Genomic DNA, 23,693 nt, shown 5'->3' with positions numbered 1-23,693 from the left:
TTTGCTTCACATTTTATATCTCTCTTGGAGAAAAGAAGATAAAATAAACGCACAGAAGCTCCCTTCGTAAATTTCACTTTTACTCATCTTATTTAAACTAATAAAAAACAAGTCCCTAAAGCACATAATTAACTGCGAGGGGGACAGGCAACAAAACATTATTGTTTCGGTCCCACCACTTTCTTATGGCCCAAGAGCATTGTGTAAAGCAAATTAGTCACCCGATAGCGATGTAAAGATTATATCTTTTCATTTTCTCCGTTTACTAAAACACATTCTACAGACGGCGTGGTGTACAACAGTTGTGTGTTTGCTTGTTTAACCTTTGTGACAAGGATTCGTGACACACCATTATTTGCTTTCCGATACGGCTCTTGTGGGAGTGTGCAAATGTCACATTTACTAGTTCAATTTCTACGACTTGCACGTGCTGCTTTCGAGTGTGTGTTTTTTTTAACTACATCCCCGTAAATTTATATTTGTTTCTCTGTTATTTTTGTCACAAAACAAATTGGGAATGACATGCTACTTAAGAAAGTCGGTTTTTCTATAAGGAAGAAATGTTTGTGTGCGTCGGAAAGCGTCAGAGAGAAGGAGAAAGAGAAAAAATGTTGGGCGAAAGATAGATGACATAATGATCGATGCCGCATATACTAGATCGTGCTCACAATCGCAAGTGAATGTTTCGTTATTTTTCGATTTCGTGATATCCAAATAGATCAACAACAAAAAAGCACCATTCTGCTGCTTTTCATTCGCTTTCTCTGTGTGTAAAACCGATTGCAATTGACAGTATGTTAGTACACCAGAAACAAAAGGACGATGCGGTTTCGAACGTATTCCTTTCTGATTGAAATTCAAAGTACTGAAGAAGTTTCTCGACTTGAGACACCTTTTTTAAATGGGCATGAAGCTTTTTGATTTGGGCTTTAAACTCAACTGTACCTAACTAGGGAGATTACTACCAGAGTACTAAAATCATCTTTGTCTTGAATCTACGGACAACAACCCGCATAGTGTAATGATATCGTTCATGAACGTGTGTTACAATTACTTAAGCAAATATGGAGCATCTAACAAATAAATCTTTTTTACTACTCGTCTCTCTATTTTTTTTTCTCTCTCTCTCTCTCCTCCTTCTGCTTTGTGTTTTTATTTTTATTCGTGAAAACACCATTACGCAGCATTGGCCACTATTTTCCCATTATCACACGTACAGATGTTTTTTCCTTCTTTTTTTCTTTTCTTTGCATACTAGTTTTGCAGGTAAAACCCTATTCCTTACTAAATTGGTTGTACTTTGCTTGTTACATCGTGTTACATCAATTGTGAAATGGAAAACATAACTGATTTATAATACAACAAAACTCAATTGGGTTAGTTGTTTTTTTTTGTCAAGGAAAAATCGACACTACGAATCTATGTGTTCGCGTGTGTTAGGTTTCTACATATGTACAGACACGTTACACCTCAATTGGGTCGTCTTATATGCTTGCAAAACGCGATGCCATGCACTCAGCATCATATCATATCGCACATAAACCCTGATAATTGGCATTCCTAAACTGAAGATAATATCGTGAAGAATATAACTTTTTTTAGAACGTTTTGTTCACGTTGTATATTCTCTTTTTTTTTTGCAATCGAACTTACAGAACTAAAATCACCGCATTTTGCTCCCATTGGCGCATCGATAAGGGGGGGATGGGGGTTATTTCAACTACCAAGAGAAAAGCTTTTGCAATTTTTTTGCAAAATTCGTGAAATACTCCTGTGTGTATGTGTGTTTACAGCTTCTATCTTGCATTTCCAACTTTCTCTCCATTGCAACATGTCCTTCATCAATGTATCCACATCGGTCATATCTAATTTGCTGCTGATAACAATAACACTATGCTTTGTTGGTTCCATGTAATCTTTTACACTTGGTTGCTTCCAATCATGCTGACGTTTGTTGCTAATTGCAAACAGCTATTAGCCGAGTGTTACCGGCAAACTTCCTCGCGCTTTCCATTAAACTATTTTACTTTACATCACATGCGCAAAAAATTACAACAAACATCATCAATGATTATTACTACACACTCGGGGGGTTCAACCTACCAATTACTACTACTACTACTACTACTACTACTACTATTACACCACCGCCATGTGGAAACGCCATGTTTGTCCATGGGTAAGAATGCGAAAAACCAATGTATTCAACTAGAAAGTTTCCCTGGAAGTGTACGCCTTGAAACAATTACTAGCATGTGCCGGTGCACCTCTTGTACAATCGAGAAGCTTCGGAACAACGTTTCGTTTGTCAATAAGCCTGCAGCACTAATATGTAGCATTATTGTTGTTGTTACCATTTCTTACATCAATCTAAAGCTCAATGGCAAAAGATACAACTAGAATCGTTTTTTAACGCTCGGATAACGTAACAACGATAGGTGGTGCTGCTGCATTGGGTAAGGAAAGATGTGTAAAATATAGAGAAAAATCGAGAAAAGCCTGTTTGTTTCACTAGGGAATTCATAGGGAATTCAATCGTTTTGCTGTATTATAGTGGTTTTATGTTGGAGTGTAGAGTAAGCGAAGGGAATGGCTATTATTTTATTACGGGTTTTTTTTTCGGCCATTCAGCCGTTACTATTGTAGTTAATGTATTGCATGTGCTTTCAAGTGTATCCAATATTTCTGCTATTGGAAAACAATATATCAAGAGACCGTATTCACAACTGCTAATCACTTGAAACGATTTTTTTTTTCTGATAGCACAATAATGTAAAACAAAAAACAGAATAAAAGTATCTTGTCTAATGCTGATGTGCTCTTATTTCACTTTGCTTGCATTATGTTCTACATATTTTCGTCGTTTTTCCATAGTTTTGCATACACTACACTGAGATGCTTTATACTTTTTTGCCTAGCAAATATGCAAACGATTTATGCGTGTTTTTGTTTGTTCTCAATGTCAACCACGTAAACGCGAGGAAACCAGCTCGTCCAACCATTTTTGTATTCTGAGGTCTTTTCAACCATTTTACCTTGTAGCTCGCCTCTGTGTCCAACTGATGTTAGTTCAATTTATTTGATGCTGTTCCTGTTGCTGTTGCTGCGGTTGATGAAGATGTTGAATTTGTTGCTGGTGAAACGAATGTTGCTGGTTGTTGTCAGACTGACCTAAAACGCGAGTAACAGACACACACACACACATATACGTAAAAAATGCGATTACCATAATGCCATTGGGAGGATGTTTTCATTGTGCCACACGTTCTACGGACCACTGTTAATTTCTGTCGGAGTGATAGGACCAGCTGACTGCGGCGTAAAACCAGGCTGCTGGGCCATCGATTTTTGACGCACTTCACGTATCTTCAGTTGCAGGCTTTGTTTGTTGGGAAATATGTCGCTGTGCGCCAACTAGAATGGTGGAACATATGAAACAAACGCATGATTAGAAGGAATGTAACCGGAATCAGCAAGCATGTCATGACGTATGCATTAAAACAAACACCATGATGGACATGAAAGTGCCTTTTCATGTAAAAGTTTTTCCCCCTGCCGGTGTGACGCTTGTATCATCCGAGAAAAACTTCGAGGTCAGTCCAGTTTTTAATGCATACGTCTGGAGGACATGTGGATCTTTACCTGAAAGCTGTTTGTGGCATGCGTTGATGGAAACATCCCGTGTTCGTTAAACAGCTGCACCACCAGGTTGCGCCGTTGTTCGAGTATCTTTCGATGACCCTTTTCTTCGGCCGAATTGACTGATCGCTGCGATGGCGTCTTGGGTGTTCGAGGCGAACGATCGTCCGCTCCTGGACCACCGCCACCGGCTCCAACTGCTCCTCCCCGTCCCATATCGGCTGACATTTCTGCAAAATACAATAATTCCTCCTTTAATACCGTGGTACATATTTAAGTTTTCTTGTGCGAAATTGAATGGAAGTATACGAGCGATCTAGAATATGATCTCTCATCTGCCAACCATACCTTTGTACTGTTCCATGTTGAAATCCGGTCCGAAAAACCGATTCCCGATCACGTACGAACTGGACGGTGTAGCCGTGCTGGATAACGGTGGAACGCTACCGTCCGAATGTAGATTATTGTGCTGATCATCGTCGGGCACTACTAGAATGAAATGGCAACATTAACCCACTTGAACAATTACCATAGCAAACAACCATAATACACATACGCGTTTTGTGAGTTGTGGTTTGCTTTTTCCGATAATTCTGTGTGAACACACGTGGCGACGACGCCATAATGGCACTGGGTGAGTGACAATCTTCCGGCTTAAACTGGGGCAATGTTTTGAACTTTTTCTCAAAGTCAACCTGTCGAAGCACACTGCAAGCAAAAAAAAAAAAACAATAGGAAAACCATAAGTTTCCATAGTCTATAGGGCAGGACGACGGTGTATCTATTGTATCAGCACAACAACGCCAGCTTACTTATCCATATCATCCGGTTTAGCCTTGCGAAAGAAAGCTTTCTTAGCGGCGGACGGTGAAATCTGACTGTGGTAGTCCTCCATTGAGGCGGACGTCGGTGTCGGCAAAGCGGACGGCATCGAGGCGTGCTGGTGATTGTTTTGCCCGTTCGATGAGGAATTAGCCGCATCGTCTGCCCCCCCATCATCGTCCATCGGTGTGGTCTGCTGTTGAGCGACACTGTTGCCGCTCAGTGGTTGTTGTTGCTGTTGCTCTGGCTGCATCATACCACTGTTACTGTTGCTGTTACTGTTGCATCCGCCACCGCTCATCTGACGGCGCTGCAGTGGTGCGCGACCGAGCTGTGCCGGTGTCGGTGCCAGAATAAACTTCTTGCTCTCCGGTGGCCCTGCCGACCCGGTGTTACCCTGCCGATCTCCAGCATAATCCTCCTCCATATCTTCTTCGTTGGAAGCACCGGTATCCGAAGTGGTACTGGCCGCAGCAGCAGCCATAGTGGCGTCACCACTGTTCTGGTGGTTACCGGTGCCGCTGCCGTGCGAAGACGCAATGCTGGCGGCGTTGGTACTGCTGGAAATCGGTGTGACCGGTAGGTAATGTTTCACACCGGGCGATTCCGGCGCTTCTTGCTTGATCGTTGCATATTGTTGCTGGCTGTGATGATGCGACTGTTGCAACTGCGTCGGATAGCCCTGTGTCGTGGAGATGAGAAGATTCGGTATCTTGCCTTGGATCAAATATTGTACGGGAATGGAGGTGGTGGTGGCGGTGGTACCAGCAACATTGCCATTGGCCACGATTGCGGTCGTTGCCGACGGTTTGATTAGCATACTCGACGAAGAACATGAGATGGTTGAGGTGGAACATGATGAAGTAGAAGTAGTAGTGGATGATGAAGAAGGTGTTACTGTTGTCGGGAGGATGTTTGTTAGTTTCACGTGTGCCATCGTCACCGGCTGGATGGTTCCGTTACTGGTCTGCCGTAAAGCGCCAGTGGTTGACGAGGAAGATGATGTCGGTGTTAGTGCAAAAGCGACGGTGGCGTTCGAGGAGGGTGAGGAAACAATGGTGGAACAGGACGACGGGGCGGAAGGAATTGCGGTAAAGATTGTGTTGGCCTGTGCCGGTTTCATGGTTGCCGTCGAAAGATTCGCGAACGAAATCTTCGAACGATCGGTCAGCGTGAATTGCTGATTATCGGGAAGGACTAGGGCAAACTGGAATTGAGAGAAGTACAAGTAAGTAAGTTGGAAGAACCGTTAGTCAATTAGGAACTAATACCACAAAAAGAGAGATTGAGAGAAAGAGAATGCGTAATGCGCAAAATGGAAGCAGTTCATAAAAAAGGCGTACTTTCAAATTCATTGCTAAGTTAACCTACTACAAAACGATGCACAAAGGGTGCACCGCCAACGACTGGCAAGCATATGGGGCATTTGGACGAGAGTTTCAGTGGTGAAAAGTTCAAAACTTAAACGAGACTAAATGGTGCTTTTAATAGTAACAATCCGGAGCACATACACTCCAGCTATCAACTACGCAAATAACGAAAGACAAAATTATAATCCATCGAGGGCAGGTCTACGGTATACGGTCCCCCTTCTGGAAGGTGAATTTCTTGCCGAGCATTATTACTACACTTAGGCGTCGCTAATTGTTCCGGATGATTTTTTGCCGATTTTATACGTATATTATCTACAGCATTCCAGGGAAAATGGGATGAAAAAGGATTGGCTAAACTACAACCAAATTTAGGCGGATCAGCAGCAGCTAACGATATTTTCGGTTAATTCAAATCCAATGTGTAATGGCCAATCCAGGAAAAAAGGGCAACAATTAGCATTGTTTTCTCGTTTTTGTTTTTGAGCGTTTTTGTGGTGTGCTGCAAAAGATTGCGGGAATTTGTTTTTGGCTGGATAACATATCGAGCGTGATTTGGAGGCCCGGCAAGGATTGTGTGGTATAATCAGGATGGTAGCATATAGGAAAGGTAATATGAGCGCGGGAAACATGAGCAAAATGAATTTTAAAATGAGATGATGAAAGCGAGTATTTAGCTAGAAAAAAAAAACACTTCTAATCAACACTACTGAAATATATATGCTAACGAGAAGAAGACGAAAAAGGAACCAAACTCGACAAAAGCAGCTGAAGTGCAATGCCTTGCTACTGGCTGCAAAAGGCGTTAATACTCGCGCGCTGCGCGCACTTACCTGTGGACACAGCATCAATTTCTGCCGACCCGGTAAACGCTGCGATGCGGAGGCAAGAATGGTTGTTGTCGTGGTGTTGTTTATGCCAGCGCTCGCTGCTACACTGCCGGGTAGCATCGTCGTCAAATCGGTAGCACAACTGTTGCTAGTGGATATGCTTGTCGCCGGAACGCTACCGCCACCGGAACTGACCGTGGACAGCATGGAGAATCCCGCACTGCCGGGAGGCGCTTGCAGCGGGTGTAGCGCTGAGCTCAGTGTCAACGATGCCGGCAAGGAAGCGACGGACGACGGCGTGGAGGATGATGATGATGCCACCGGTAGAACTGTTGAATTTGTTGGATTAATCATTATAATCGTCTGTTTCGTGTTGTGGCTGTTGTGGTTGATGAGACTTGAATTGTTTGTAGTGGGAGCAGTAGTGGTGGTGGTAGTGGTAGTAATGGTTGTGAAGGACAGATTGGATAGAGGATGGTGGTGGTGATGATCGGTCGAGAAGGAGGTAGCTGTTGTGATGCCTTTTTTACTTATACTGTACGTCATTAGTTTCGTAGCATTGTTAGGGCTGGATGTGTCAATACCACTGGCGGATACCTTGGTATTGGTAGTGTTTGTAGTAACAGCGTTGGTCGTGAAGGAGTGATGATCAGACACAACGATACGATTAGTAACATTGAGGGAAGAACTGATAGGGATGCTATTAGTACACACATTCGCATTCACTACGCTAGCACTAGTAGAGTTGGACAAGGTAACGGAGGGGGACGTGGAGGAGGAGGAGCAGCAGGTCACAGCTCCTGCGGTGGTTGCACTAGGATTGACGGTGTTAGTGATTGACGTTGCGCCTCCACCAGTTGTTAGTAGTAGCTGCTGATCGTCATCTTTGCTTGCCACCGCGCTTGGTAATATCTCTCTACTATTGGCTGAGTCATTATGTTGTTGGTGCAGTGACGCCGTCGTAGAACCACCATTCAACAGAAACTCGTTCAATGACGCTTGAGAGAGAACGATAATGCTTCCACTCGGTAGAGCCGTGGTGGTACTGTTCGTTGCACCGCTATTTGAAGCTGATCCTAACAGCAGTCCATTGGTGGCGATTGGTCCAGAAGCGGTGTTAAATGGAAGCGCGAACGTCGACCCGATGGTTGGATGCTGCTGTTGCTTCAACTGTGCTGGACGTTCGATTAGGATTGTTTCATATACAAACGAAGGTACAGCAGTAGGTTGGTCGGAGCCGACACCCGCCGTGTCATCTAGGTCGGAACGAAGCTGCTGGGTGTTGGTTGACACTAACGGTACGTTGGCCATTTTCGCAAACAGTGGGAGAGATTGCTGGGTAGGCCGAAGGATGGTACTGCCCGCACCACCGGGAGTGTTGATGATAAATGCAGTTGTTGCATTAGAACTACCGCTGCCATTTCCATGAACGGCTCCACTAACCAACGTTGCAGTCGTTCCGTTTAGCGTTGTCGTTGCAGGTGGAACCAAGTGTGCATTCGCTGTTACATTTACAACATTCACTACATTCAATGTTTTCTTCGCTGGATGAGCTAAGCTGGTGGTTGTGGTGATGTTAGATGATGAAGAAGAAATCTTATCGCTATATACAACATCAAACGAACAGGAAGGCTTTGCAGTTGCGGAATTTGTAGTAGAGTTAGTGATAGTAGTATTAGATGCCGTACTACAGGTACTAGCATTATTGATGATAACAACACCGGAAGTAGTAGAACGAGCTGTACTATTTATGCAATGTGTCGTGGATGAGGAAAGCTGATGGTTAGAATGATGAACAACATCTAGATGAGAAGTTAAATGATGATTGCTTTCGGTATTATCTGTACGGCTGTACGGTTTGTGATGATGATTAAGTTCGTTTGCACTAGCAGTGTTAGTGGTAATGGTAGTAGTAGAAGTAGAAGTAGCAGTGTTCACAACATCCATTGTTAGTTTACCTTTTTTCATGCTCATCACTATTGCGTTAGTATTAGGCTTAAGGTTTGCATTGCTACTAGAGGTCGCATGGCTACCGTTAACATTCGAGATCGTGTAACAGATGGTGGGGTTAAGCTCTAGCAGCGATTTACATTTGGTGCTGTTGCTGAGTCCGCTTCCACCGCTTTCCGACGAGCAGCTGCTGCTCGGTGGGGTTACAGTCAACGTCGTGGAGGTTGCTGCTGCCGCCGTCATGGATTCTGCACCGCTGTTACTCACGGCAAGGAGCAATTTGTGCTGTTGCTGATCATTGGCATGATAGTGTGCTGTCGGCTGTTGTTGGTGCTGCTGCTGTAGATATTGTTCCTTTATGGCAGCGGTAGAGAAGTTAAATATTGTATCGACATTGCTTCGGGCGCTGTTGCTGCTAGTGGTTAGATTTTCCGCTGGTTCCATCTTTATCGTAGACACGGTTGGAGTTGAGGCAGCAGGTGATAGCAGATATGATGAATGGTCCTGTTTTCCCAGTGTTTTGGGACTTTGGGGCATCGTTTTAAATGCTCCTCCTGTAAATGAGGTGAACAAAATTAACAAAAAAAAACAATCGTTCGTATCACATGATCTACTATTACACATCTGAATTAAGCAACTAAAGCACAGAATAACGAAAAGCACTCTAGCTGGCATACCTCTCCACTTACCCGTTGGCTGGAATGGCGAAACACCAACAGGATTTTTCGGACTACTGTACGCGTACCCGATCGGGTGATGGTGATGGTGGTGTGGATGGGTATGGTGATGTTGAAATATGTTACCACCATGCCCACCAGCACTACTACTGGAAGTAATATTGCTACCAGCATTACTATCTCCTCCCGGACCAACGGCGTTATTCGCACCCGCACTGGTGCCTACACTATCACCCGTTAATGCCATCGGTTGCTGTCGTAGGGCACCTGCTTTGATAGGCTTCGGTTTGCATGTCAGTAACGATCCGGAAGACGACTCATGCGAAGATGAATTAGGTCCACCAGGTGTTGTTGGTAGTCCGCTAGCATTTCCACCATTGCTTGCCGTTGTCAGTGTTTTTATCGAATAATCCGTCGCTACGTCCCCGTTACTAGCATGATGGAAGTCGTTTGAAACCGTCGATTGTGAAACCTGCAATATTGCACCGAATGTTAAACAAAGCATCATTAAAATACCATTTAAAAACAAACAATTTCAAATAGCAGCGCACAATAAAGAGCACAAGAGCGCACAATAAAAATAAAAAAAAATAGCACAAATACAAATCGGCAAAATCGTACCTTAGTAGAAGAACTAGCAGCATTAGATGTAGCAGTAGTTACGTTGTGCCTGATTTCCTCATGCTCTTGTTTGCACTTAGCGTTGCCAGAGATATCTTCCACATCCGAATCGCTTACCTTTTCGGCACACTTCAGGTCTAGTTCAGCTACGTCGGCAGGCTGCGAACATGTGGATGATGACGTGTTTTTCGATACCGCTTCTTCTTTTACGTTCGTCATGTGCTGATCTTCGTCAGAAATACCACCACCTGTCACACCATCGCTCTCATCCATCTGCTCATCCGTAATCGAAATGTCCATTCGTTCGTCGTTCTTTTCCCGGTGTTCCGGCTCATCGTAACGCTGAGATTGGGATGGGGTGTTTGCTGCTGCATCGACGATCATCGCTTCGGGATTATTGTGATTTCCCGTATTGCTTGAAGCTGCTGAACCGTGATTAGCCGTCGTCGTCGGTGGAAGCATCATCATCACGGTGGAGGACGTTGTTGGGGCTGAAGCTTCAGATGATTCTTCGATCGTGTTGTAAGGTGCCACCGTTAGCGGGATGATATCGTTCGCTTGATTTCCGCTTCCACCCGACCCGGAAGAGCTGATCGGTGGCATCACTTCCGATGGAGTTTTCGGACTCTTTTCATCGAATGAATCGTTACCATCGAAGGAATCGATCCGGCCGCGGCTATTGTTACCGCCAGCTGATACTAGTACACCTCCTACACCGACACCGCCACTTGCTGGCGTTCCACCAACGCCTTCCTTCGCCGAGGAGGAAGATTTACGACGATCTTTTGAGCACCATTTCCATTCAGGGTGTGCCTTAAAGTGAGCTTCCTTCACTTCGCTCGCTAGCTCGTGGTATTTGGTTTTCTCTTCCGGTTTTAGTGCATACCACCATTCGCCAAGTATTTTGCTCACTGTTCGATTGTCTTGATTCGGATGCTTCTGATGCACTAGCGCTCTGTGCCGTTTGGAGAATATCATGAACGCGTTCATTGGACGCCGAATTTTTGCATCCTTCTTGTTGCTTAAAGGACTCTGCGGTTCCTTTGGTGTGCCATTGCCACTTCCACCGCCATTTGATACTGCGGCCGCCTGCAGTGCCGCACTGCACGATTGCGTCCGACGCTTGGCGATTGATTCGGCACTTTCGGCCGAACATCCCTTATTGCTAGGAACCGTCGTTGACGGTGCCTCAATGTCCATTCCTCGCAGAAGTTGATGGCTTCCTGCACCACCACCACCACTAGCGTCACTGACCGCATACCGGTTGCTTGTTTGATCTCCACCGTGCGCGGTGGAGCTGTTCGTATCGGGTGCTGCTGTTTTCACGGGCTCTGCTTCAAAGACATCATCGTCTCCCTGGTCATCGTCGTCGATGGAAACCATATCTTCCGCGGCCGGTTGGGGTGGTGGCGGTGAAGCGTACATTTTCGATGGTACGATTATCATCGAGGATGTCGCTGACGACGACGACTTCGCTGTCGTTGTGGAGGAGCTTCCAATCGACGAAGGTTGTGTGGCAACCGTCGCCGCCGCCGCTGAAGATGGAGGTCCAGCAGCAGAAACTGCTATTGTTGCAGATGGTCCGTAGGTCTGCGAGTGTGCCATATGCGCATAGTGGTGGTGTTGATGATGAGGATGGTGGTTGCTCTTGGCGATCGCCGACGGACTATGTATGATCGGAAGCAATGCATGCCATTGATAGGTGGAACCCGTGCTAATGCCGTTTTTTGGCACAGTTAAAGACTGCTGATGCTGACTGGTCAACACCACGGTATGCTGTTGCTGTTGCGAAGTCTGTGAAAGTTGTTGTTGTTGTTGTTGTTGTTGTTGCTGCTGCTGCTGCTGCTGCTGTATGATCGTGTGATGGTGATGGGCTTGTACAGGTGGCTGCGAAATGAGCTGAACCTGGCCGGAAGTTGGTTGCGATTTGCTGGTCGTTACCAGCGCATGAGGTTGCTCTTGCTGCTCATGCTGTTGCTGTTGTTGTTGCTGCTGCTGCTGCTGTTGCTGTTGCTGTTGCAAAGAAAGTGGTTGATGTTGCTGCTGATGTTGAACAACACCATTAGTCGATAAAGATTCCACGTGAACTTGCTGCTGGGAATTGGAGGATGATTGTCCCACTGCAGAACTGGTCCCACCCACATGCAACGGATAACTGGCGTAAATGGCAGACGGATGTGCCGAATGCTGCGAATAGAGCGGTGACATCCGTATGACACTGGTCGCGTGACCGGTCGGTGGTGGTGCAGTTGCACTGCTTGTTGGCGGCTGCGTTGGCCGTAGCGACTCGGGGCGAATGAGTGGATGGTGATGGCCTCCGCTAGTGTTACCGCTACTGCCAATACCGATACCGCCACCAATGACGTGCGACGGATTTGGGCTCGGTGTGTTCGTTTTGTACTTGCTGCTGCCACTACCAACACTACCGTGTGGTTCGCTGGACGGTGCCGGGCTTCCGATAGGTAGGAAAAGATTCTGTCGATTACCGATCATTACCGGCGATTGTGTTGCTAACGGGGAAGATCCATGACCCGTTGGTGACGAAAACGAATTGCTAGGTGTCGCCGAACGGGAGCTACTGAGCGATACTGCGAAATAAAAGAGGAGAGCAACGAACGGAGATTATTAGACAATGCAATACCGATTCCTGTACACTGAAAACTAAATTCAATTAACTAAGTCATTATTAATTTTCAAGTAAATTAAAAAATTATTTCCAAATGGTTTTTTTGTTTTTGTTTTTAGTATTTTCTGACGAAAAATATGACATTTCTCCGGTGTGAAAAGTAATCCTCACACATACACTCATCACGCACAATGAAACCAATTTTACAAGATGGAGGAAATCCATACAACCGGCGTATCATTCACACGTTTGGAGGTTAGCTTTGGAGGCGCGTTCCAGAAAAGGATATAATCTCGGTTTCGAATTCACGCAATCCTCTGTAGATGAAACGGCAATTACAGCAACAAGCTAATCATCGTCACTTAATAACAAAAAACTTGAGCAATGCACTTACTCAGGCACTGGACGTAGAGCTCGGCTCCGCTTTGCAAATCGTACATGTTCATGTTCATAAAGTTCATACTCTTTTGCATTAATAGCGTCAATAATGCAACCTGCACGGTTATTGTCACTCCGCTTCACTACGTTAGCGTAATATGTTATTACAAATGTTAGAAAACAGTTTAGTTTAGTTTCAACTATATAACTTTACTGCCACTCTGAGCCTATGTGAAAAACGCGTATTGCTTGAGCGGCGCACTAAAGTGATACTGTGTAGATGAGGACAAACGAATTGAAACTAATCCTGCGCTGAAACGAGTTCCATTGGACATCTACTACTACCACCACCACCACACAGATGAAGGAACATTACACGGAAGCGTTCAAACCCATTGTCCGTTTTGAATGCTGTTGATTCAACGATCGGTGTTCATCCAAAGTTGAACGTGTGTGTGTGTGAGTGTGTGCATTAGTGCCACAGAGAGACCTGTGGTGAACCGATAGGATTCCAATTGTACTGGAACGCTCCTTGGTACAGGGGAATAACGGGATTTATGTATGGATGCGATCGTATATAAACCGAAAGGCTATCGACGGCCACTGTGAAATAGCTCGCATTTTGTGTGTTTCCCCTAAACATGTGTGAGTGCCACTAGTGGCATAGTTTTGTCTCTTTCTTTCTCGCGAAGTTTATATTCGCTGGGGGACGTTTTCAAAGAATTTTTTTTCTGAAATATTCATGGTTTAACGTATTCCTGGAAACGTATGGATTTAAATTCACTGTTCTTTATGTAAATAAATATTATTGCACACATTTTTTTGTTGATTAAATAATTCGTTCAGCATAGTTGTTAAAATAATTTAACTCAAACCTCTATATTTTTCCGCTAAGGGAGTTTAATATGTCTTAAATAAAAGAAGCTAAGTTATGTTAACCAATAAAACCGATCATCCTTTTTTGAATTACTTTGAACAGAACATTGAACACAAAACTGATCATATGGGTTCACAATCTTGCAATAAACTTACCGAGCATATTGGCGGCATCTGTTTCATCCTGGTCGAATCGTCCCGCGACACGGTAGTGGGGTGAAGTTTCAGAATCTCTAGATGTTTCCTCATCCAACTGCGTTTTACTGCTTGATCGACTACTGTTGTAGATACAGGAACAGAACAAATAATATAATTTAAACAATTTTCTCCCATCTGTACTAACGTAGAAACGTCAATGCACATAAGGAATCCTTAAATTGCATACCTATTGAAATGGTTCGTCACCGAGCTGGTGGACGATCGGAGTGTATTGTTGCCTTTCTGGCTGAGATGCCGCGAGCAGTAGCCTCGTCGTTGAGATTCCTTCGAACACGTTTCGTTCGAACACAGCCTGCGCCACTGCTTGCCATTGAATTTCTTCCGTATGCCAGTCGGAGTTGAAACAACATCTCCCTTCTTGAATCGGTGCGGTGTTGCCGCTTGAGATCTGATCGTCATTTTAAGGATGGAAATTAAGCGAAATGAAGCAAATGTTGTTAAAGCTAATGGGTGATAACGACATGATCGACAATTGGTCGGCGGGATCGAACACGAGACGATACCTTGGGGTTGCAGGTTGAGATCGGGGTGTACTTCGCTGATCCATTAAGCTTGAGGTACTTCCACGGCTTTGCATACTGCTTCGCTTGCTGCTGCCTGAGTATTTTTCCGTTTCTACAATAACACAAGTAAGTTAGCATTTGAAAGCTATTGGTAACACATTTCCGTACCTCCTTCCATGGGAAAACTGCTGCGTACTTCATCATCGCTTTCGTTATCGTAACTACGGTTCGTGATACGCAGATCATCCGGACTGAGCGTTCTTAATACTGAGCTGCTGCTGGTGGCGGTACCACCGGCACCACCGGAACCTGATGCCCCACTGATCGTGTTACCGCTGTGGGCCGGTGCAGGCGACAGTCCAACCTGCACCGGATGGGAAACATGATGGAGCGAATGGGAACGCGCATGTGCGCCGGTATAGTGCCCGGCAGCTGCAACGCCATCCATGCCATCCCGATCACGGTGATCACGATCCGCACCGATCGTTAGCTGTACAGACTGAAAAGGCGACGTGGCGGCACTACGGTAATGGTGTTGCTCCTCACCCGTTCCCGCCGGCAGAACGTGCTGCAACTGTAATGGCACGTGCAGGTGCTGCTTCAGCTGTTGCTGTTCCAGCGATGATCCTGCTCCCAGTGTTGGATCGTACCGTATGCCGGCACTCGCCACACCGCGTCCCTGCGTTATGCTGATGCTGTTTTTATACGGTGCACCACTGGTGTAGATAATGGTGGCAGACGGTTGTCCCGCTGTTCCGCTCGAAACCCCGGTCACCAGCTGATTCGTGGCACTGCCGTGCAAATGATCACTATTGGCCGACGTGGCCAGTACGTAGCTCACTATGGCTGGCTGTTGGGGTTGCTGCGATTTTCCGGTGTTGTCTCCGTCCTGAGCACGATGCTGGTCGAGGGTGATTGTATTACGCCTGGTTGATCCACAGTCAGCAACCAGCCCTGATGGCACTGTATGGCCGGTATAGTTATCCAACGCATCTTCCAGCTCATCCCACCAGGGCGGTTTAAGCAGACGCATATCGACACGTTTCACTATCCGAAGCTAATTACGAGATAGAGAAGATATTAAGCAAGTTAATGTGAAATCATTCTGCCTTCCTTTATGCATCAGGTTAAGTTAAAACAAAACATACCTCATGTTTATCGCCAACGACACTGCTCAAAATCTGTACCGAAAACTGTTTCTTATTGCCATGCACTTCCTTCACAATGCCCTCGACAAATACATCGCCACCGTTGGACGTCAACGGATGTGGATGTACGCAGGTAGCCCTAACGCAAACCCGCACACCCGGTTGTAGATCGGCCAGCGCGGGACACACATCGTCGATGATGTCCTGTTGTCGGTGCGTATCGTCCAGCACACCGTCGTACGTCTGATGGCTGCCCTCGGGTTGATCGAACCCGATCACAACGGTGCCCGGTGCGGATGTGGCACGGATGCGCCCAGAGTCGTACACGTCTTTTCGACGAGCCAACACCCGATGGTTGATCCATTCGCTGAGGTCAATCAGTGGAGTCGTGGTGGTGGTGTTGGTGGAGGAGTTAACGACAGAACTACCATACTGCCCTCCGCCACTGGTGGATAACGATGGATCCTGCTGCGTGGCAGCGGCGGACGATGATGCTGGTGGTGATTGCTGGCGGAACTGCTGCTGGGAATGCTGACCGGGTGGATGCAGTGTATGCTGCTGGTAGTGATGCTGCGGTACGGAGAACGACGTTGCTGCTGAGAGTTGATGTACGGGCGATGGTGTCGATGTGGCAACCGTACCACCAACAGATGGTGGCGTTGGCGATGGTTTGTAGCTTCCAGGTGAGCTGCAGAGTGGAGGAAACGAAAACACGGTAAGTACGGTACAACCACAACCAAACCCAGATCGATTCTAATCGTGTGAAGGGAAACGGGGAAACCGTACTCTTCTCAATTGTTTGTGCATGAATTTGGCCGCCCTATTGTGTCTGCTTGCGAAACAGGCAAAGCGTGTACAAATAGCGAGATGTAACAAGACGATAGCGCATAGTATTCAAATTTACTATCGTACGGTGATATATTTTAATACGTTTTTTTTTAGTGGGGAACATATGTACGGTATTGTTAGTATTCACATGATCATGATTGCAAATTTTAAACCTTCGAATCGAGTTGATGGGCCGAGTGCCAACGGGGCGTACTATGAATGGGGAGGACATGTTACGCATATGGACCAAAACTGAATCGATACACTGAGTACGCTATTTTTACTAGAACATTCCGCACTCTATTCGCGTTTTACCAATTCAGATTTACTTCTATTGGGTGTACAAGTAAGTTTCAAGCATGGTACAATAGATTACGCCACCATATTCGTTACGGGCATCAATGTCAGATCTCCTGTAGAATTGGTAATAGCATCGTTCAGTTTTTTTTTGCTGAGTGATCAGCACATCATTGGGGAATGATGTGGAATCCAACCAAATGGTTTGAAGTGAGCGTTGATCGAAAAACTGGTCGGAATGCTGAGACTAAACATGAGCCAAAGAGTTTCCCCTACGGCAAAGCTCGACCACAAGTTCCAACTTCAGTTAAGAACTATTTGGAGAAATGAGGAGGTGGATGCTTAAAGCTTAAAGTTCAGATATGCCTCCATTAAGCTTCAACTTGTTTTAATCGATGCGGAACACACTTCGTGTTCGGAGGGACGGTTAAGGGTAAAATTCAACACGTTTCTTACAGTACAGTCCCCACCCTCCAACCAGCAGCGAGAACACAACTTACCCGTACGATGGTGTCGTATGGAGTTTCTTCTTGCTGATGTAGTACGTGTCGGCCGGTGTAGATGAAGGTTGCAATCGCAAAATTTGTTGCTGCTGTTGATGCTGCTGGTGATGCCTTATTGCAACCGGATCGACAGCCAGCAGTATCTGCCGATTGTGTGCAATCAGCGGATGCGATGAATGCTGATTATTCTGTTGCTGTTGCTGATGTAGCTGGCTGGATGGATCGATGGCACCCGGTGGCGACGCTGTGTTCGACGGTGATGGCTGTTGCAGCGTTATCGTGGAAATGGTATAGCTCTGAGATCGATTCATCGTGGCGATGGACGAGGAGGAGGAGGAAGAGGACGCGGCGGCGGACGAGGAGGTCGAAGTGGCACCGTTACTATTGCTATTATTAATGCTACTGGTATTATTAGTACAACTTATAGTGCTACCATTATTACTACTGCTACTACTGGCAGCGTTCATGCCCGGACTGTGGCTACCGGTCGGCGGTGGTTGTTGATGGTGTAGCTGATGAGTGTAGTGGGTGGATACCGCTGGACGGTGGTGCAAATGGTGTGTCTTCACATTACCCCCACTGTTGGCCGGTACCATCGTTAGCAGCGTGGCGGTCGTCGGGACGGACGTTAGATTGATCATGGCCGTTTCCGCACTGCCCGGGCTGACGCGATGTTGTGCGACTAGCAGCCCACCGTTGCTACCATTACTCGCCGGTGACACTGCTGACGACGATCCCTGGCCGGGACTATTGCTCGCCTGCGAGCGATGGCCAGTACAGTTCAATATCCGCTCCCGGCTACCCGGTTCTCGCTGCAATCGTTCCGATTGGATCGTGGTTTCGTACGTCGTCTGATTGACCGTTCTCGCTTCTGTCACCATATGGTTGGTGGTGGTGCTGCTGCTGGTGCTACCTTCTCTACTAAATTTACCATTGGTGCTAGCACCGTAATGGTATGCAGCAAAGCTTCCATTTTCCTCGGATTCACCGTTCCTAAATACCGTCGTTCCGGTACACGATGATCGCGATGATGATTCTGCTTCGGCACACCCTTCACCACCACCACCACGAACTCCTCCATCTCTATTGTCCACTTCACGACAAATACCTCCTCCACCTCCTGCTCCTTCCGTATCCATCGGTTGTGCCACCACCGGCTTTCCTCCATTGGTACCGGCATGCGCCGACGTAGGTGTCGGTGGCGCCGGTAATGGGGGTGGCGGTACTGGCCGATGCGATTCCATCTCTTCTAGCTCGGCGAGATCAAACTTTCGCTTTTTCGGATGCTGCCGTGGCGTCGCATTCTGGTTGGCGCTTTTCTCCACCAGCATCGTCGTACGATCGATGGTGGTGGCGGCGGTGCCGGTGTTCGATGCCGCTCCCGTCCCGGAAGTAGTACCCACCGTCGCTGCCGTTCCGGGACCGGTACTAACGGCGACGACGGTCGTTGTCATGCTGCTACTGTTGGCCACACTGTTGACACTGGCATTCACCGACTGCTGCTGCGATAACGACGACAAGGACGACGATGATGATGATGATGTTGGTGGTGGTACTGTTGTTGGCGGGGGTTGTTTTTGCGGTATCATGCTTGCCCCCGGTACAGGACTGACACTGGCCACATCAAGGCTTGGCACTTTCTCTCCTCCGCGGTGCTGGGGCTTGGTTTCAATGTATGCTCGACAACGCTAAAATCGCGTTCGTGTGTTTCTTTTTGCTGTTGTTTGTTTGTTTTTTTTTGCTGGCGGGCGGCGAAGTTGCGGCAACCTGGGGAGCTAACAAGCTCGGGGTCGACACTGTACGCCACCTACACCACGCACAAAGCAAACCGTCGTCTGGTTATCGCCATGCATAGCAGTCAGCTGGTTCGCTGATAGATCGTCGTCGAGGCGGTGAATTTGTGATGCGATCGGATCGACTACCAGTGCGATCGTGTGCGCGTTTATCTTGAAAACACTTCACTCCGCAAGAATGTGAGCATCCGGATCCGCTTCCTTTTATCGATCGGGATTTTGTTTTTGTTATTGATTGACGTAAATTTTAGATTGTCCTAGCTTTCTTCTTTCGTTCCGGTATCTAGGGAAAAGGAAGAAGAAACAAGCATAAACATTATTTAGATGGAATAATATTACAATAATTTAATTAAAACATTAAAGACAATTTCGAACATTCTACTTAAAGACAACTATACATACACACGATATAAATAAAAACCCTAAGTTTATTGAACCGTTTTTACGGGTCCAAAAATCATTCTGTTTGCCTCCTTTGGCTTCTACACCAGAAGAAATTCAGAACCTTTGAACGTAAGGCGCTGGTCTTGCGATCATCGTAGAGAACGCAACGTTGAATTTAGAACAAAATCGATTGTTTTTGTTTAATTTTGGATAAATTTCCTGTTATCGTACGTATGATTGTTTGGAGATATTAAAAAAATGAATAAAATCTGAAGTTTAGACACAACAAATGGTTATAAAACCTTGTGTAGAAAAGTTATTTTTTCAGATAACTATAAAATTAAAAAAAGCTAATTACAGTGTCGGACAAAACAATAGGACCACCCGGTTTTGTTATAAATAAAATGCTGCATCTGCTATGTTTTTCTTTGCATCGTTGCAATTGCATTGTGCTTTCCGGCCACAGTACACTGTAAAAACGATGAAACACGGTGGCGGTAACATCATGGTGTGGGGTTGCTTTTCTTGGCACGGGGTTGGTCCAATATTTTGGATAAAGAAAAATATGGACCAACATCTGTATATCCAGATACTAGAGCAAGTGATGTTGCCGCACGGTGATTGGGAGATGCCACTTCGATGGCAGTTTATGCAGGGCAATGATCCGAAGCATACTGCCAAAAAAACGCAGAAATGGCTCGCTGACAAAAGGCTCAACGTGATGAAGTGGCCTGCACAATCTCCCGATCTCAATCCAATTGAGAACCTGTGGAAGATAGTCAAGGTCAGACTCGGTACCACAAAGTCTCGAAATCGAGAGGAATTGTGGAAAAGGGTACAAGAAGCTTGGTACGACATCCCACAGTCGACATGTCAAGCTCTTGTAGAGTCCATGCCCAGAAGAGTAAGGGCAGTTCTGCAGAACCACGGTCACAGTACCAAATACTGAGTCCAGCTCAAACCGAGTCAGCCCGGGATAAGGCTTCTTAGTTTAGAGAGGAAATGCCCTTTTTAAGAAAAAAATATAAATATTTGCAATTAATTCCTTAAGTGGTCTTATTTTTTTGTCGCATGGTTTTTGGCCAATTTTTGGTTTGAGGACCATACAAGCTTCTTAATTATTTACGTGGTTCTTGGGACGACTTCATCGTTTAACCAACACACTAAGCAATGTATCAAATAGTTGTTTTCAACGATGCAAAGAAAAACATAGCAGATGCAGCATTTTATTTATAACAAAACCGGGTGGTCTTATTGTTTTGTCCGACACTGTATGCTGACTGAAAAATTGTGTATTGGGAGATAATCGTTTCGAGATAATCGCGTGAATGTTTTGAAGTACTCGTCGCCTCGTTTTATTTCCCTGTAACTTTCGGCTGTAATGTCTCATATACTTTGGATATAGTTACGCGTACGCAGGACAAACTTTCCCTCTCACGGGTAACTGAAGTCAATATTTAACTAAAAACCTAATATTTTTAAGACAAATGCAGATTGTACCACCCTCTTAATACTAGAGCTCGGAATGGGGATGGGGAAAAGCAACAAGGAATCTTAGACACTGATCATCACACACCGGGTCATCAAAGCGGATCATTCGAAACGGGTGAAATCGTACCGACGGTGTTGTCGTGCATTATGATGCACACTAATCGGCCGCGTACGAAACGCATAGGAATGCACTGCGGAACAACATTGCAGTCCCCGGTAGAGAGTTAGAGAACCTCCGGGGGTTTGCGAAACAATTAAAGGGGCACCGATCGGTCATTCACAGTGTTTCTCACCCAAAAGCGATGATCGATCACACTCGTTTGTTGGAGGATGATGTTTCATTCCCACGATGTTGGCGGTTATCGTATCCGGCCACCGATCGTACCCGATGGCGATCTGATAGTGCGCGTATGGCGGAGTAGTGAGTAATGGCGGTAGTAACATTACACCATTTTGCATTGCTACTTTCGATGATCGCGATGAGCCCCTCGTCAATGTAAATTAAAGTAGAGCCCGGTAGAAAACCAGGCTCAATGTTTCCCGCCTACGGCACGTTCATTAAACGATCGCACACCGATTAGTGACAGCGTGCCGCGTTTGGCGGGGAAATAATTGCGTGGCTACGTGTGAGATATGCAAATAAACAGCGATGAAGCGCTTCCATCATTACGGTGGATCGTGGATCGCCTACTGACACTGTCCATTTCGTGCAAATTGCCGCTCTCGTGCATCTGAAGCGAGAATTAGATACGATGCTTCATTTGGATAGGAGCTTTGGGGTTGGGGGGCATTAATAACGATCGGAACATTTAACAGTGGATAGTATAACAATATACTATTACACCGCCTGTGTTTTATTTGTTTTCAATCACTTTCAGTAGAGTCTTCAAGATTGAGCCTATATTTAGCCTCATATGAGTACCTTAGGTTTCAACCATCCTAATTCTTAAAACCCATCTTTTCTATTTCTGTAGGAGTAATGTGTGTTCCTCGCCCCAACTTCCGAACCGTATGCATTCACCCACATTTTCCAGTAAAGGACAGGGGATGGTACCTTTTTGTAAAAAAAAGTGTTGCCAACATTTTGCGACCAACATCACGTGCGTAGGATGCACAGATTTTGCACGAAGTACGGGCCATGTTTGCTCCCACAAGCGCCTACCACTTCGAAAATTCGAGGACTCACAAAGGAAAACCGAGGGAACTCAGATGAAGAAAAAAAAAACCAAGGAGATGAACAGCCTAGGGTGGGTTGTTTAATGGAGTCAAAATGAATGGCAGGATGCTATTGTTTCGCATCGTGCGTTAATGCATCCACACACCGTTGACGCAGCCATTCACAACCCTCAAAGCGTTCGATTGAAGCATCTCATGTGAAAGATAAGTAAAAAAATAAAATAAAGTAGGGCTGCTGCTGGGTTTTTCCTCTTATTCCGGGATCCAGCCTTGGAATCTTGCTCAACGCAAGAGGTTGCCACACGGTGCTAGGGGAAGAATAACAACGGGAAGCTCTTTATGGGTGTAGGGGGGACACCCACCACCGAACGCAATCGGAAAGGATTTATAGCACAAAAAGCGGCTTTTCTTCGGGTGGTGGTGGCATCGGCACACAAAGCACAAGTTGCCCAGCGGGAATTTGGCCGGATAAGGTTTATGTACTTTGCGTGAGAGAATGAGATCTAACGCCGTTGCTACCGACCGTTGTACACACTATAACTCAGACCCACAGGTTAATTCATGGGGCTTTATGGCCTCCCATTACGCACAGGGAAGAACTTTAGGTTGTGGGCCACCATCGGGAAAAAACATACCTAGGCGTGAGTGGCACGCATTACGGCGTTATTCATCTTGTTTTTAGTTTTACATCGGTGTTCATGTAAAGGTCACAGAGAGGGAATGATTTTCTTCCACATCGGTTGATAATAGCGATGCAAAAGGAAATGAGACTTACAGAACAGGATGGAGGAAACAGAGAAAAATATTTAAAAAAAACTTCTAATCAGGGAAATACTGATTGTTCATTGTATAATTATCGCTAATACTAAGAAAGATGGAATCGGAAGGAATTCATGAGAGAAAAATCGCTGAACAAGAATGAATTTCCACAAGACAACCCTCGTTGGAGTCCTGACTCTGTCTCGTCTAAATCTTATTCCTGCAATCCCTTTGCTTGACATGTTGCAGAGTGGTTTTCTACGTGCTCTGGTCTTCAATACTCGCGCATCAATACCTAGCCCTATCTATGGAATGTTAAAGCCCCAGTCAGTGCGTTAGAAATCATTTGCCCATTGGTCCCATCCACAATCATCACTAATCGATCGCGTGTGTCATTCGTTTTCGCAGCCTCTCTCTCTCTCTCTCTCTCTCTCTCTCTCTCTCTCTCTCCCTCTCTCTCCTTCTCTCTCTCTCTATCTCTATCTATCTCTCTCTCTCTAATTCGAAATCACCCGTTTCTGTTCCCGCACTTGGTCGTGGGGTCAATTTCACCTGAAACCCTCATTAACCGTTATGATGGGCAGAAGATGCACTTCTGCAACCCGTTGGGGAGAGCACGTACGATTTCTTCCCTTCCAAGTAGTGGGCACACTTGCCAACAAATACATCTGCACCATCAGGCACGAACCTACAATGGTCACGCACACACCGGTACAGGGATTTATAAATATAAATTTAAAGTAAATATAGCCAGCCAGCGTGTGTTTACACAGGCCAACCATCCCCTCTCGCTTCTTTTACCG

The 23,693-nt window shown here is 45.8% G+C and overlaps 1 protein-coding gene across 1 annotated transcript; it reads right to left on the bottom strand.

Annotated features, from left to right (window-relative positions):
* Nucleotides 1–1,105: 1,105 nt before the first annotated feature.
* Nucleotides 1,106–18,910, bottom strand: LOC128298890 (protein capicua homolog). The gene is made up of 16 exons (XM_053034699.1): nucleotides 17,285–18,910; nucleotides 15,660–16,347; nucleotides 14,680–15,568; nucleotides 14,512–14,623; nucleotides 14,175–14,396; nucleotides 13,946–14,067; nucleotides 9,910–12,497; nucleotides 9,301–9,760; nucleotides 8,620–9,165; nucleotides 6,665–6,990; nucleotides 4,452–5,668; nucleotides 4,196–4,347; nucleotides 3,988–4,125; nucleotides 3,643–3,869; nucleotides 3,276–3,414; nucleotides 1,106–3,171 (listed from the first exon to the last, which is right to left on the bottom strand). The coding sequence occupies exons 1-16, from the start codon at nucleotides 18,874–18,876 to the stop codon at nucleotides 3,071–3,073; spliced, it is 9,519 nt and encodes a 3,172-aa protein (XP_052890659.1). The 5' UTR covers nucleotides 18,877–18,910; the 3' UTR covers nucleotides 1,106–3,070.
* Between the last annotated feature and the right edge of the window lie 4,783 nt (nucleotides 18,911–23,693).

Source organism: Anopheles moucheti, chromosome 2 (genome assembly GCF_943734755.1).
Source record: "Anopheles moucheti chromosome 2, idAnoMoucSN_F20_07, whole genome shotgun sequence".
NCBI classification, from domain to species: Eukaryota; Metazoa; Arthropoda; class Insecta; order Diptera; family Culicidae; genus Anopheles; species Anopheles moucheti.
This window is presented reverse-complemented; position numbering and strand designations above follow the sequence as displayed.

What these genes read in the sequence shown, in the direction of transcription:
- LOC128298890 (XM_053034699.1), bottom strand. Translation starts at nt 18,876, where the DNA reads ATGATACCGCAAAAACAACCCCCGCCAACAACAGTACCACCACCAACA. An exon ending in AAACCGGATGATATGGATAA is followed by an intron (nt 4,348 to 4,451) that starts GTAAGCTGGCGT and finishes TTTTGCTTGCAG; the next exon opens with TGTGCTTCGACAGGTTGACT. An exon ending in AACCACAACTCACAAAACGC is followed by an intron (nt 4,126 to 4,195) that starts GTATGTGTATTA and finishes TCATTCTAGTAG; the next exon opens with TGCCCGACGATGATCAGCAC.